The sequence below is a fragment of the Glycine max genome, chromosome 2, assembly GCF_000004515.6.
Source record: "Glycine max cultivar Williams 82 chromosome 2, Glycine_max_v4.0, whole genome shotgun sequence".
NCBI lineage: Eukaryota > Viridiplantae > Streptophyta > Magnoliopsida > Fabales > Fabaceae > Glycine > Glycine max.
The window spans coordinates 27946822-27963510 of NC_016089.4; the positions used below are offsets into that span (position 1 = coordinate 27946822).

Sequence of the window (16689 nt, forward strand, 5' to 3'; positions counted from 1 at the left end):
ATCATAATGGTGGATCATAATAGCATAATAAAATGTATATAATAAGAATAACAACTAGTTAATTTTTATTTTTATTTTCTTATTACATTTTTATAATGCAATAAACAGATTAAAAAGAATATAAACAGATTTAAGGTAGCATATTTATTTATTAAAATTAGCAATTGCTCAGTATAACTGATTTAAAAAGAATTTTTTTTAAACAGTAGCATTAAATTATGGTGACTCTTAGCAATCAAAATTTATAGGAAATTCAATTCTAAGTTCAAATCCTATAATTTTTTTATGGAAAGTTGCTTTATTATGAGCAAACAGGAGCATTGTAAGAATGTAACACAATAAGCAAACTATATATGCAATATACAATATATAAATCAGCAAGTAGGCAAATGCAGTGTGAATTAAATCCTACATCCAATACAAGTGCCATCCAGAGTAAGGTATACAATACAGAAGACTAAGTTAATTATAGGAGACTAGGAAACATAGTGGCTCCAATATACACACAATAATTTAAGGTTAAGGTCAGCATAGGATAGCTTAAATGTTGTTGAAATTACTCTTCCAAATTGAAGATTTTTGTAAACACATTATTCTATTGATGGTGTGTGGGTCCAGCAACCTAACTCAGTGAAGACTGCAGCTGTTAATTATTTCCAGACCAAATTTACTGAACAGGATTATTCTAGACCTTATTTGGATGGGGTCCCCTTTAAATCTATTTCTCAAGGGCAAAGAGAGCAGATGACTGTCCCCTTCTCTGACCAAGAGATCAAAGAAGCTGTATGGAGTTGTGGAGGTGATAAATGCCCTGGGCCAGATGGCCTTAACTTCAATTTTATCAAGAAATTTTGGGATATCATAAGTCCAGAATTTAGAAGATTTGTGGATGAGTTCTATGCTCATGGCAGCTTTCCTAGAGGCAGCAATGCTTCCTTTGTGGCTTTAATTCCTAAGATGAACCATCCTCAGTCCTTCAATGACTATAGGCCTATATCCTTGATAGGTTGTATGTATAAAGTTATAGCCACGTTGCTGTCTAACAGATTGAGGTCTGTAATGGATGGGTTAATTGATGAAAGGCAGTCAGCCTTTATTAAAGGAAGGCATATTCTTCATGGTATTTTGATTCTCAATGAGGTGGTTGAGGAAGCAAGGAGAAATAAGAAACCTGTGATGATCTTCAAGGTGGATTTTGAAAAGGCCTACGACTCAGTTTCTTGGTCTTTTTTGGACTGCATGCTGTTTAGGTTGGGATTCTGCCCAAAATGGAGATCATGGATATCAGCTTGTCTCCACTCAGCATCCATATCAATTTTGATTAATGGCAGCCCTTCTAAGGAATTTATCCCTACAAGGGGTTTGAGACAAGGGGATCCCCTAGCTCCCTTGCTATTCAATATTGTAGGTGAAGGTATTACTGGTATGATGAGACAAGCAGTCCACAAAAACCTATATAGAAGCTTCTTGGTTGGAAAGAAAAAGGAACCTACCAACATTTTGCAGTATGCTGATGATACTGTCTTTGTAGGAGAGGCTGTGTGGGAGAATATTCATGTTATAAAGGCCTTATTAAGAGGATATGAATTAGCTTCTGGTTTAAAGATTAACTTTGCTAAAAGTCAGTTTGGGATAATAGGTGGTGGAGTCAATTGGGCTTTGGAAGCAGCTAATATACTGCACTGCCGACAGCTGGAGTATCCTTTCCTCTACTTAGGCATACCTATTGGGGCTAATCCTTCAAGCCAGCTGGTGTGGGAGCCTCTCATTTCTAAGTTCAAGTCTAAATTAGTCAAATGGGCTCAAAGAGATATATCCATGGTTGGGAAGATCACCCTTATCAATTCTGTCCTTAATGCCCTCCCAATTTATCTCCTTTCCTTTTTCAAAATACCTCAAAGGGTAGTCAAAAAGCTTATATCCCTCCAAAGAAACTTTCTGTGGGGTGGAGACAATGATCACAAAAAAATTTCTTGGGTCAAATGGGATGATATTTGTTTGCCTAAGACTGAGGGGGGTCTGGGGATAAAGGATATCTCTAAATTCAATATAGCTCTGATGGGAAGATGGATATGGGCTTTTGCATCTAATCAGCAGCAGCTCTGGGTCAGAATTTTAACTTCAAAATATGGTGGTTGGTCAGAATTCCAAAATGGTAGTGACAAAAGGGGCTTTTCCCACTGGTGGAGAGACATTAGAAATCTGTATCACCAGTCGGACTGCAGTATTTTTAAAGACAACTTGGCTTGGAAGGTTGGGAGTGGGGAGAATATTAAATTCTGGACTGATAATTGGCTAGGGGAACAACACACTCTGCAGCAGAAGTATAATCAGCTATTCCTCATAAGTAGACAGCAAAAGGACCACATCTCTCAAATGGGACATTTTACTCATGATAGCTGGAGGTGGGACATGAGGTGGAGGAGGAATCTTTTTGATCATGAAAGCCATTTGGCTGTGCAGTTTATGGAGGAAATCAGTTCTGTTCCTATTCAAAGACAGGTGAAAGATAATATGCTGTGGTTGGCTGAATCTAATGGACAATACACTACTAGGTCAGCTTATAGCTTATGCATGAACACCACTTCAGTAAATTCTGATGGCAAGATTTTTAAGGCAATATGGCAGCTGAAAATTCCCCCTCGGGCTGTGATCTTCTGTTGGAGACTACTTAAAAATAGACTACCTACCAAGGTCAACCTCTTAAGAAGAAATGCCATTACTCAGGAAGACACCTGTTCCTTATGTGGCTGTGTGCAGGAGGATGTGGGTCATTTGTTTTTCAACTGTAAGATGACAAACGACCTGTGGTGGGAATCTATGAGCTGGGTTCGGGTAGTAGGTCCCCTTTCCATTAACCCTGTTCACCATTTCTATCAGTTCTGTGATGGGTTTGGGGCAAATGTGAATCATAGTACAAGATGTGGGTGGTGGATTGCCTTAACTAGCTCTATATGGCAGCATAGGAATCATTTGATTTTCCAAGGAAAACCTTTTGATCCCTATAAAGTCATGGATCATGCTATTATTTTAGCTTGGTCATGGTTAAAGGCTAAGGATAAAAATTTTAGTTCTAGCTTACACTACTGGTCCTCTAATATTTCCAATTTCGTTGCCTAGTTGGGTTTGGGCCTGGTTGTTTTTTGCTTTTGTTGATGGTTTTCTTGGAGGATAGCACCTTGGTGCTTTGTAATTTTAATCTTTGGTACCACTGGTACTGGTTTACCTTTTAATAAAATATATATATTTTCAGCCTTCCAAAAAAAAAAAAACATATAGCCAGGCTCAAGTATGTCATAATTGACAATCTCTTAAAAATCAAAAGAGGAAACTAAATCCTAGTCTAGATGATTGATTTAAAAAAAAGTTAACTACAAACAATTTCATGATAAAATAATGACAGACCATGCCTTCCTGAACAACATCCAAGTTGTAGTTCTTGTGTAACAAAGAAAGACGCAAAGAAAGCCAAATTTTCCTGCTTCCTTTCTCTTTCTTGTCATCATCCAATCTCAGTACAACACAAGAAACCAGCTGCCCAACACAAAATACACCAGAAAGGAAAATTTCCCCAACCTGAAGCAAGAAGGAGAGAAACAGATAGATGAGCTAAAACTGATGGGCAAACAACAAAATTCAAAATTAATTAGAAAATTTATGTTAAGCATAGTGAAGATATGTGTAAACTGCAACAATCGCAGGAGAAGAACAATCAGAATTATACAAATAAAAGCTTATTGCACACCTCAATTTTGTCATCAAAAATAGGATCCACTGCATCTGAAGCATGAACTAAACCACGTAAACCCCCTGGTAAACTAACTACAAGGTCTTTCTCATTTACTTCAGCAACAACTCCCCAAAGCTTCATTCCAGGAGTTATATTCTGGAATGCATACAAGAGTGAAAGGTTTAAGCACAGCACACGGGCAACAGGAATCTAAACTCCAAAGGTGTATGATATCAATAAGCTAAATAAAAAAAATGCAACAATTAAAGCTAAAAGCATATCATAAAGAATTAAAAATAATATCATAAAAAATAAAAAACTTTTAACTGTTAATTGAACTCATCGTGACTTCATGACATGAATATACAAACTCAACCCTAAATCATGAAACCAAAAACTACCTAGTTCTATAAGCTATGCACATTAACCCCATATACAATTGCAGTTCACTAGAGCTATGTTCTTTACATGAAATTACTTAGTGTGAATTTCTAATCTGGAAAGCAGAATAAACCACTCAAAGCATGCAACACAAAAACATGTAAAAATAGCCATTGATGTACTTAGTAACATTTGCATTGCTATAAAAATTAACTTATTTAATAACCAATTTGCATCCTCCATCCTACAAACTGCTGCACCCTACCTTGAGAGTAATTCTATTCACACGCCGCGGCAATTTTCCGGTGATGCCGTCGCCAGAAAGCGAGCCCCAGTCATCTGCGCCTTCATTACTCTTACTCGACGCACTTCTCCCCTTCTTCTTCTTCCTCGTCTTCCTCGAGGGATCCTCGGCGCTAAACTCGTCGTAATCACTCCTTCCCTTCGCGGAAAATTCTCCGCCTAGAAGAAACACATTCAACCAAATTCAAATTCAAAAACGAGGATTCGCAAAGAAAAAAACAGAAAAAATAAGCAGCGTGATTGTTTGCAACCTCGAGGAAAATCGGGAACCTCGTCTTCTAGCTGCAGAGAGAGTGCTTCGGACTTAGCTGCGACGACGGCGTCATTTTGTTCCCTCTTCTTTGGTTTGAATATTTTCTTAGAGGCTTTATCGATTTTCGGCTTGTCTACAGAGTCGTTCTTCTTCTTCTTCTTCTGCGGTTTTTTAGAATGCGGTGCCATGTCGAAACGTTTCTTAGCTCCGCAAGGTTGCGTTGTGTTGTGCTGTGTCCCTGGAAGCGAGAGGAAGAAGAATCAGGGTTTAGAAGGGTTTTAGGGTGCCGCACTGCTAAGTACGCCCAGCTACACCCAGTCATTTTGTAATTTTTCCATTTTGTTCTTTCATAAAAGTATAGGACCAACTAATATGTAAGTTTCATACACACTGGCTCATCCATATGAGACCCGGATTAGCTTAATCATATCAAACCCACGGAATAGTTGATCGTATGAGGTTCAATTAAATTTTTTTTTTCAAAAATATGTGTTACAAATTAATTTTAAATTAATTCGTAACACATATTTTTGAAAAAAAAATTAAAAAAATTCGAATTGGGCCTCATACGGATCAACTAATCCGTGAGACTTACGGATTAGTTGATCTATATCCTTTTATGGAAGGAAAGGACAAAATGAGAAAATTGTGAAATTGCTGGGTGTAGGAATTGTTAAGGGTACCAGCAATTTCGTTGAATGCACGTAACAGTTCCCTTTAGGGTGGGAAGTGGTAACAAGAAGATGCATAATGGGCCTAAACACAAGCCCCAAAAAAGAAAAAACAAGACACAAAATTGTTGAAACACCTCCTCTCTTTGCCAAGTATACCCTTATGCTTTAGGTTTTTTTTACAAAAATGCCCTTACATGGAAACATGTTTTTGTTGATCACAAAAGCACAAAGAAATGTATTTCTATTTTGTATCAGTTGTCAATCATTTTGTACCATTTATTTTTTAAAATAAAATATATATTCTCAATGAATGGCAATATAAATCCAACTTCAAAATAAACAAAAAATGAAACAATCTAACATAAGTGTTAAAACAATACAAAATACATGCATGTAGTGAAACAAACTAGTAGCAACCACAAGAATGGTTTTTGTATAATTTTTATCATGTTGAATTAAATTGGCGATGGTCTTGTCACTGGAGTTGGTTGATGGCTCTAGTTGATGCAAGCTTGTCATGATTTGATCTATGGGTCTTGGTTGATGCAAAGAGGTCAATGAATCTTTGTTCAGTCTTCAGTTATGTCAACATAGTCTCTTTTCAACATCATTTAATTTTTGTACTGATACATTCTACTAATATATGGAGTTGGTCACTGTTTTGCCTGAGGATGACAATTCCTAGACCATAACAATGTTAGAGCCGGTAAAGGACAATGGTCTTTTAAATAAGCATGTTATACATGCACAAACAATTTTACGTTATTATAACACAAATGATTGCATAAATTAAAAAATAGGATTATCTTGAATCTACCTGAACAAAATGATTGTCATAGATGTGACCAATGCATATTTTGCGAAGCACAGAAGAATCTGTTGGTGGTTGACTTCTAAGAGGAAAGAACGTCATACTTTGTTTCAGAGACAACGATACAAGGATTACATTATACCTTGATGCAATGACATATCTCATCTCAGTTATATCCATCCACTTATCCATAGTAACCTGAATCAAACAAATATACATATCACATTTATTTACAGTTAATTCTTAAAAAACAAAACATAAATTACACACCATGGATAATTCATCAACAAGTAGGGACCTTCTTAATTCCTCGAATCTCTCTGTGCCACCAAAGAGGTTGATATACTCATTTGACCATTTGCCAAGTTCTTTAAGCAAATGGTTGCGCACCAAGGACCAAGAATCTTCACCCATACCTAATAAAGCAGCAATCGCATGATATCCAAAGTTACAGTTAGCTTTGACATCCACAATGTTCTCAATGAAATTGTGTATGAACGGATGAAATTGATCCAACATCGGCATGGTCCTTCTTGGAATGGCTTGGTCAGAAGATGATGCACTACGCTTCACTGAAGAATTACTATTTTGCACATAATGTAAAGCATCAACATACTCCTAGTAAGACGGATCATGCTTTGTGATCTTTGGTTTCTGTTCATCGATTTCTTATGTGCACCTTTAGTGTTGACCTTTTCTGGAGGAGAACACATAGAGTTTTGATCAGGGTATGCAATTTCTCGAAGTTTACTCTTTAGAATTACTTTGCCACAAACATCAAGTTCCTCAAATCGCTTAGATATGGTTTTCATCTCTTCCGTTATGGTCACTTGAGGCTCAGATAACCCTTGGTCTGAAAAACTTAGTCTCCTCCAAAGCATATGGATTGAATCTAGTGGGATGTTACCAATAACATATTTAGATAGCTCACATGCATAAAGAAGATCGTGCGTAGTTCTCATCACACACCCACAACGAAAATGATTCTTGTTAGCATAATGTACACACCCATACTCAGCAGCAATTTGATTTAAAGCATACATTGAAACCATGCCAAGAAGCCTTTTGTATAAGGTAACTTTAAAAACATATGCAACCACAAGTGTACTTGTTTCAAAGGATGTTTTAATTTCAATATGTTGCAGCATGATCATGTTGTTCATGGCATCCCAAACACTACATAGGTCTCCAAGGCTATTTTGTAATACTCTTTTTAAAGTCCAATAATCAAATTCAACCCTACATTTCAAATTTACAAAAAACATTAAACAAATACAATAATTAAAAACCATCAATTCATCAACCCTAACACAAAAAGATTAACATTTTCATACCTGTTTGTTATTGTGTTTCCTAAGTGCATCACCTTATTCGTTCAAGCTGTAACAAATTTTTCCTTGTGGGAAATTATACATGTTTCGTTAACATAGTCAACAAACATTGGTCATGATGAACAAGCAATTTCAAACTTCTTAAGGCAATCATCGAATTGATGTTCCGAAGGACAATCAACCAAACTTCCCCAAGCATCCATGACATACTCCCAAGCATTTTTTTGACCAATTAAGGATTTACATTTTGCCTTGACATTCTTGTCGATGTGAAACCTGCACAACAAGTTTGTTCACTCAGGGAATACAGTTTTCATTGCATGCATCAATGCTAGGTCTTTGTTAGTCACAATAACTCCAGGGAGGGCATCACATCTTAGAAAAAGACCTCAAAACCATTCTAGAGCCCATACCATATTATTAACACGTTCACCCTCCAGATATGCAAAACTAGCAGAGAATGTCATCTCCGTTGGTGTCACACCAACAAAGTCAAGTAGTGAGAGTCTATACCTGTTTGTTTTGTAGGTACTATCTATCAAAAACACCAAATTACATGCATTGCATAACTTCACTATATCAGGGTGACACCAAAAGATATCACATACCATATCTTCATCCTTTAATCTATGTCAATGAATATATTGATCTCATTCAAGAAGCTTCATTAGATGTTACATTTCAGTATCACTTCCTCTAATTAAAGAACGATATGCACTTTTTGCATTGTATATTTGTTTGATTGTTGTACAACTATTGACATTCTGCTCCTTCAACGTTAGCAGAATATTTCTTCTTTTACTGCATACCATTTTATAAACACTACAATTCATAACCATATATATAATCTACATACGAATTATTTCAAATACACATATAAACAAATAATTTTTTACAAATTTACACACTAACATATTTATAATTAAAAAGAATTAAAACTTTAACAATTTTAGCAAATTTAAAAATCTGTATATACCATACGAATCAAGTGATCCATATGATTTATATGGCAAGTGATCCGTATGTTTAAATTAAACTTACGGATAACATGATCCATATATTTTATACGGATCATGTAATCCATAACTTTAATTTTAACATACGGATCAAATCACTTAACAGGAAACCAACAACAACAACCTATGTACCTCCGACGACGTTGCTATCGAACCAACCACCGCAACAATCATCACCGGTCGATAACACTTTCACCTCCACCCAAGTGGCACCTCACTCAACGGGAAAAACCAATAGAGCAGAAAGCGAAGAAGACGCGGGGGTATTCTGAAATTACCAAAAATTGCTGGGTGCACAAGCAATAATGCTGGTGCACATTGCTTGTGCACCTAATGATGTGTCATTATTTTCTCCTATTTTATCACCCTTTTTGTCACCATTTTAATTATTAATTAGCCTTAATTATCAAATTAATTATGCAGTTTTATCATTTGGGCCTACTGGACTAATTTTGTGTTTTTAATTTAATTTCAGGATAATTATAAGCAATTGAGCTTGGACTTGAAGAGAGTAGACAATTTTATTTCATCAAATCTTATCTTATCCAGATTTTATCTCATCTAGATATTATTTCATCCAATCTTATCTTATCTTATCTAGATTTTATTTCATCCAATCTTATCTTATCTTGTCCAGATTTTATTTTATTTATGGGCTTGGACTTAAAATAAATTTGTAAGCTTTGGGGCTGAGAACCTATATAACAGCACCAAGGTTTTAGTTTTGAGAGTTTTTTTCGTTTGGGAGAGGAGGATAATTTTAAAAATGCAATATCTAGGAAGTGATCCTAGGTCATCTCCCAACGAGCAATGGTCAACCAAACGTTCATAACAGATAGTAATAAAACAGTAGCGAATTGGGGGGGTGTTTGTTTTTGTAATTTAAACAACAAGCAAATTTTGAATTAGAAAATAACAGAATTAAAACATGTTTCCCCTTGATTCACAAGCAAGTCTCTTATCCTAGGTTACGAAAATTTATCCTTAATCAGTTCAACCACTTAATCCAACCCTAAATTAAATTACTAAGCAAAAATTAACATAAGGCTATCATTATGTGATTAAGCAACACATACACCAATTAATCATGAATGAAACTGATCATTAAGCATGAACGTAAATTAAGCGCAGAGACAATTAATCAAGTACTAAGCATGCATGGATTAATAGCAACAAATACAGAGTAATTGGTGAAGAGGAAAAATTGATTAGAATTCAATAGTAATAACAAAACCTCAAAGAGAGTTGTGCTTGATCCTCAAGAGAAAACAACATTGGAGACTTAGCCTTCCATTAATCAATAGAAAATGAAATTGCAGATTGAAGCAGAAAACAAAATTGCATATTGAAGCAGAAAATGAATTTTATTGCTACGTGAATAGTGCACATGAACAGTAAAAACTGGAATTGCAAAACCTAAAATTATCCTCTTCTCCCAAACGAAAAAAACTCTCAAAACTAGAACCTTGGTGTTGTTATATAGGTTCTCAACCCAAAGCTTACAAATCTGTTTTAAGTCCAAGCCCATAAATAAAATAAAATCTGGACAAGATAAGATAAGATTTGATGAAATAAAATCTAGATAAGATAAGATTGGATGAAATAATATCTAGATGAGATAAAATCTGGATAAGATAAGATTTGATAAAATAATATTATATGTTCTCTTCAAGTCCAAGCTCAATTCCGGATTCAAGCCCAATTGCTTATAATTCTCCTGAAATTAAATTAAAAACACAAAATTAGTCCAGTAGGCCTAAATGATAAAATTGCATAATTAATTTGACAATTAAGGCTAATCAGTAATTAAAATGGTGACAAAAAGTGTTAAGCAATAGGAGAAAATAATGACACATCACCTAGCAACACCCAGAAGAATGCAGTTACAAATATTACCCAGCAATTATGGTTTTGAACAACAAAACAAAGTATTATCTTTCTTCCTCTCTTTGTCCCTCTCCGTGTTTGGAACATTTTGATTGCGTTTGTTTCGCGAATTGTGAAGCCGCGGGTAAAGTTCAAATCTCACACTCTAATCTCTTCTTCTGATTCGATCGTTAAGTGTATCTGATTCTTGTTTCTTCATTGGTTGCATCGTATCGTATGTGATGAAATGCTAATTCGTAAATGTTGAATTTTTCGTGACAAAAAAAATGCCTCTTGGCGCTGGAATCTTTTGTTTTTTTTTCTTTCTAATTCTCTTTTGAGATTAGTTTTTCTTTGTTTTGAACTTGTTGATTCTGCAAAACTATTTTAAAAATTTTTCTCTAGGCTTTGGAATCTTCTACTTTTCCTAATTCTCTTTTTGAGATTGAATTTGATTAGTTTTTCTCTATTTTGAACTTGTTGATTCTCCAAAATTGCATTGGAAGTTGCGGTTAGTCTTATGCTTTTTTTCTAATTTTCTTTTAAGGTTTAAATGAGAGGTAATTTTCGTCTAGATAAAATATTATGATTAGTTTTCTCTGTTGAACTTGTTGATTCTCCAGAATTTTTTTTTGGAAATTATTGTGGTTTTAGGGTTAGTGTTTTCTCTATATGCAAAATATGGTGTGTCTTCAATATTTTCGTTTATGTTGTGATAGGTGAAATAGCATCAAACATGAGGGGAAGAAGCTACAGCTACAGCCCATCACCTTCACCTCCAAGGCGTTACTGCCAAAGAAAGCGCAGCCCTAGACCTAGGGGTCGTTATAGAGGACGTGATACAAATTTTCCAACAAGTCTTTGGTTTGGAACCTCCACAGAGATTGCAGGTATTTGTGTAAATGGACAATTTTTTCCATTGTAGTAGTTATTCTATTTATTTACATGGTTGTTGTAGTGTTGATATTATGTAGATCATGATTATGAAATTTTCTCTTTGTTGCTTGTATATGTTTCTTTGGTTGATCTTTTGTATGTAATGGAAGCTTAGGTGGTATATAGTTTGTTTGTATATGTTTGTTGCTTTAGCTTCACCACAAAAAATTAATTGATTTTTTTCACTATGAACCTGTTTCGAACACACTATAAAAGGTGAGAAGGCATGAACTATTTTTTTTCTCCCCTTTTGTATGACATTTATGTATAGTTTGAATGCTTCTTCCCTAGTTTCCCGATGAAGCTTGGAAAAAAAGTGATTTATTTCTTGGGTGAAAATCTGAATCGATCATGATTTTAAGTGCTTGGATTAATTTATTTTATAGAAAATGATTACTTGTTTTTTTTTGCAGTTTACTAAGGGAGTTTGCCTATAATGCTAAAGGCTAGTATTTTTCAGCAAATAATCTCAAATAGACTTGCACTTCATGAACTGATTGGGATTTTGCATCTATACTCATTTTCCAGGCCACAAGATTTGCACAGTCCATTTGGCCAATTTGGTCCTCTTAAGGATGTTTACCTACCTCGAGATTATTATACTGGTTATGTGTTTTTTCATTGGCTAAAACATGGTTCCTTATGTGTTGAAAGATTTCTTGGTAGCCACTTTTGATAAATTGCTCTAGTAGTCTTTATTTAACTAAGAAATTTCCAACTATGAAGTTGTGTTAAGTTATCTCTTGAATTGGGATTTCAAAAATTTTTGTGGTGGATGTTTACATAAGTATTTAGTTTTGCCACTTCTTTGTTAGTAATAATTAATACTCCAATTATTTTATGGGAATTTGGTTGTTTTATTGAAAGAGTAGAAGACACAAATGAAGTAATAAGAGTGTGTTGAAGAAAAAAAATAAGTAATAATAGTTTTGTTCAAGGTGATGTTAGTGACCTTGAAGGTTCGTAAGGTTGAGTTTGAACTCATTGTGCAGAAGTTAAAGTCTTGAAGAATTCAATCTCAATTAATACTTTGGCTTCTACAAGGTTAGCATACATGTGGTGTTTATTATTGATTTTTGTGGAGTGTTGAGATGACTTGTGATAGTTTAGGAGTCAGGATCATATTTGTGGATATCTGCAATCAACCCACCTTCCGTATGAAGGTGTGTTTACTTACTAAACCATGCATATGGTGTAACTTATGACTTCAAATTTTATGGCACAACGAGCCAAGAGGTTTTGGGTTTGTCCAATATGTGGACCCAATTGATGTTGCAGATGCAAAATATCACATGGACAGTCAAATTCTTCTTGGTCGTGAGTTAGGCAAAATCACCAAATTGGGTCCCTTTTACAAATTAATTACCAAAATGGGTCTGTTTTATTTTTATTTACCAAGGGGGTCTGTTATTTTACTACAAAGCGCCTACCTGAGGAGCGCGTTCCACCAGAACGCGACACGTGGCTTGTCTGGACAGGTCGATGTGACAGGGGTGGTCGTGCCTGCCTGCCAGGCGCTACCAGTCGTGCCTACCTGCCAGGCGCTACCAGTCGTGCCTACCTGCCAGGCGCGACCACTAGTGGTAGCCTGGCAGGCACTTCCACTAGTGGTGGGGCCCCTGGCACGTCCCTGTTCCCTATAAAACCATCTGCCCTCCGTTTCATTTTCACACAAACACAAAATCAAGCTCATTTGGAAACCTTGAAGCTGAGTTGAAACGTACCGGTTAGAAATTTTGTTCAAAACTAGTAAATATTTTTTATCTTCAATACATTATAGCATTAATTAATATTTATTTTGGTGATGATAATAATGATTATATTTTGTAGGTGCATAAACAAATTGACATAAACTATAAAATGAAATAGTAATTTTGTTTATATTTTTTGTGTGATAATTAGTAATTTTTGGTAACTTAATAATTTATTTTTTGGTTATAATTATGATATATTTGTTTGTTGATGACAATAATTATTTATTGTAGTAGTTTTTATGTCTAGCACATTATTATTATTATTAGTTAAGCTCATAATTATTGATGTTGTTGGTATATTTTTTTAATAGCCAAAATTTATACATAGACATTAAAAATAAATGCCGATTGTTTTGCGTCATTCGTGTGCGAAGTAGGAAATTGTTGTGACAGTAATTTCATTTATTTAGAGTAATTTGTTGTTGTTAATTTATTTTAGGTTAATAATTTATGTTATGTTAATATATTTTTTATATTATTGTTTGTTGACGACATTAATTATTTATTGTAGGTATATTTTTGAGTCGCATCCAATTTCTTCCTTCTTTTCCCTTTAAGGTCAAGTCATGTATGTTTTCGGGTTGCATTACTGGGCCCGGAATAGATTGTTGCATTCCAAACTGTCGCATGACTCTATCCGGCTGGTGCCATTCCACTTTTTGAAAACAAATAAGTGGTACGATACATGTCCATAATACAGACCCAATAAAACAAACTTGACTCAAATTCATTTCCACATGTCCAGCATAAAGGACCCAAACAAACTGCATATAAAAGTTAAATTTAATAAATTAAGTAACAATTAGAACATCATTTAATAAACAAATGTCAAAATTATTACCTCGTCACGTTTCATGACATCTAATTTACGACGAAACTCAAGTAAATTGTCATTGCCTATGTGATGCAATTCACCTCCTAACCATCTTCACAAAAAAACAAATAACAAAATAAGATGTTACGTATAATAATGATTAACATCAAGCAACCATATTTATTAATTATCAATTCAAAATATTAAAGGAAAGTATACCTGTAAGCAAGTGGCGCGTTTTGTTGTTGTGGAGGAATAACTGACGGGGCTAACGTTGGGCATCGTTCCCATGCCCATAACTGAATCAAGAGAGTGAAACCGCCTATTGATTTAGCATGATAGTCTGTTGCGATGCACATCTCTCTATAAAGGTTACCCAGAAGAGCAGCTCCCCATGCATAAGTGCTGCACTCTCTAAGGTCTCTCAAAAATTGCAAATATCTCATTGGCACCCTTTTGCTGCTTTTATCAACAAACATCACGCCTCCTATGAATCTTAAGATCCAAGCTCGAGCAAATCTTTCAAGCCCTTGTTGGTTGCCTATGAAATCATTAATATTTGCAAATTGAGAAGTCAGCCAACTCAATAAAAGTGAGTTCCCGTCAACTGCATCATCGTCAGGCATGACACCCAATAATTCATGGCACAACTCAAACCAATCAATATTTGTATTGCCGGTTAAAGGTCTTCCATCAACAGAAATACCAAGTAGCACAGAAACATCTTGAAGTGTAATAGTTGCCTCGCCACACTTCAAATGAAATGTATGTGTTTCTGGCCTCCACCTTTCAATAAAAGCATTAACTAATGCTCCATTTATCTTCAATTGCGCCAATTTCATTATCGGGTACAAACCCGAAACTTGTAATAAAGGAATAATTTCCTCGGGCGGTGCTTCTCTATGATTATACAGTGGTGTAGCTCGTCGAATTTTTAACGTCCTTTGATTAGCACCATTCCAAATATGTTGTGATATATGGTTTTTTTGCATCCACAGTAAATCATCCTCTAATGGTCCAGATGCCACGTCATAATGATTAGATGATGACGAACTTGCCATATTAAAACTCCTGTATAACAAGAAAAAGAATTAATAATCACACATATCATAAATAATTAATAATAAATTACAATATGTTTAAATACATTTTAAATACGTACGCAAACAATATTCTAAAAAAATACATAATTTAAATTTTAGAAATGAACACATAATTTAAATTTTAGAAATGAACACATAATTTAAGTAAATGAATTATAATGACACACACATATATATATAGCAGCAATTTCAGCAATTTTTTTTCTTAATTTTAACTTTTTATTTTAAAAGTTATTAATTATAATTTAGAGTTTATTTTTAATTTTAAACTATTGATATATTGTATCAAACTCAATATGCCTTTCTTTTTTAAATATGCTCAATAGCAATATTCTAGTAATATTTATTATTAATTTTAATTAAAATTATATTCTACAAACTAAAATTATCAACCCAACAACAACAAAGTCTTACAATTGCAAATAACATCAATTATAACTAATATAATTAAATATTAACAAAAATAATAATATAATATTTAAATAACAATATTATTATCTATAATTATCTTCAACAATAATTAATAATTTTATATTATTATAAAATCAAAAAACAAAACACTAAAAATATATATCAATTTAAACTTCCTATTTATAAAAAAAAATATATAACAAAGCATTAAAAATATAACACACTATCAAACTAATAATAATTACTTCTACAAATAAATCCACTAAAAAATATAAATTGCCTATATGCAAAATATATATATATATATATATATATATATATATATATATATATATATATATTAAAATATAACAATTTATATAGTATTTAAATAACAATATTATTATCTATAATTATCTTCAACAATAATTAACAATTTTTATATTATTATAAAATAAAAAACAAAGCACTAAAAATATATATCAATTTAAACTGCCTATCTACCTAGAAAAAAAATATATAACAAAGCACTAAAAATATAACACACTATCAAACTAATAATAATTACCTCTACAAATAAATCCACTAAAAAATATAAACTGCCTATCTGCAAAAAAAAATATACATATAAATATATATATATATATATATATATATATATATATATATGTATATATAAATATAACAATTTATATACATTAAATAAAAAAAAAAAAAAACTAACCAAACAAGGGAAGTGGAACCTGCAAACAGGGGAGAAGCTGGCTGCAAAAAAAAAAATTATATATATATAAAAAGATTAAAATATAATCATTTATATAAATAAAATAAATTAAAAAAACAAAAAACAAAAAAAATATAAACCTGCTGCTGGGGAGGGGGGAATGGGAAGGGGACTGCTGGGGGGGGGGGGGGGAACACAAAGGGGGAGTTTGGGGGGAGGGGGGACCTGTTTCTTGGGGGGGTTTGGGGGAGGGGGGGACCCCCTTTAAGGGCACTTGGACGCGCCTGGGGCCAGGGCGCGAACCAAGGCGCCTCGGGAACGGCACGACGGAACGCGCCTGCGTGCAGGGCGCGACCAGTAGCGCCTGCATGCAGGGCGCGACCTTCGGCGCTTTGTTGCAGGGCGCTTCCAGCACCGTCTGCACCACCTGCAGCACCGCCTGCAGCAGCCTCCACGTGTCGCCTTCCTCCGGTAAGCGCCCCTCAGGTAAGCACTTTCCCTGCCAAAACAGCACCCCTTAGTAAATAAAAAACAAAGAGACCCATTCTGGTAAATAATTTCTAAAAGTAACCCAGAATGGTGATTTTGCCCGTGAGTTAACTA

General features: G+C 34.3%; 1 protein-coding gene across 2 annotated transcripts in view; it reads right to left on the minus strand.

Moving 5' to 3' along the window:
• Positions 1-5021, minus strand: part of LOC100793149 (rRNA biogenesis protein RRP5) — a 40397-nt gene extending 35376 nt beyond the window's left edge. Inside the window, exons 1-4 of one of the 2 annotated variants that reach the window (XM_006575117.4) lie at positions 4666-5021; positions 4377-4573; positions 3746-3886; positions 3406-3576 (exon numbers count right to left, since the gene is read on the minus strand). In XM_006575117.4, the coding sequence (XP_006575180.1) occupies positions 3406-3576; positions 3746-3886; positions 4377-4573; positions 4666-4855 (699 nt within the window). In that variant the 5' untranslated portion in view covers positions 4856-5021. The remainder of the gene's footprint in view (positions 1-3405; positions 3577-3745; positions 3887-4376; positions 4574-4665) is intronic. The other variant, XM_006575116.4, reaches the window with a different exon arrangement.
• Between the last annotated feature and the right edge of the window lie 11668 nt (positions 5022-16689).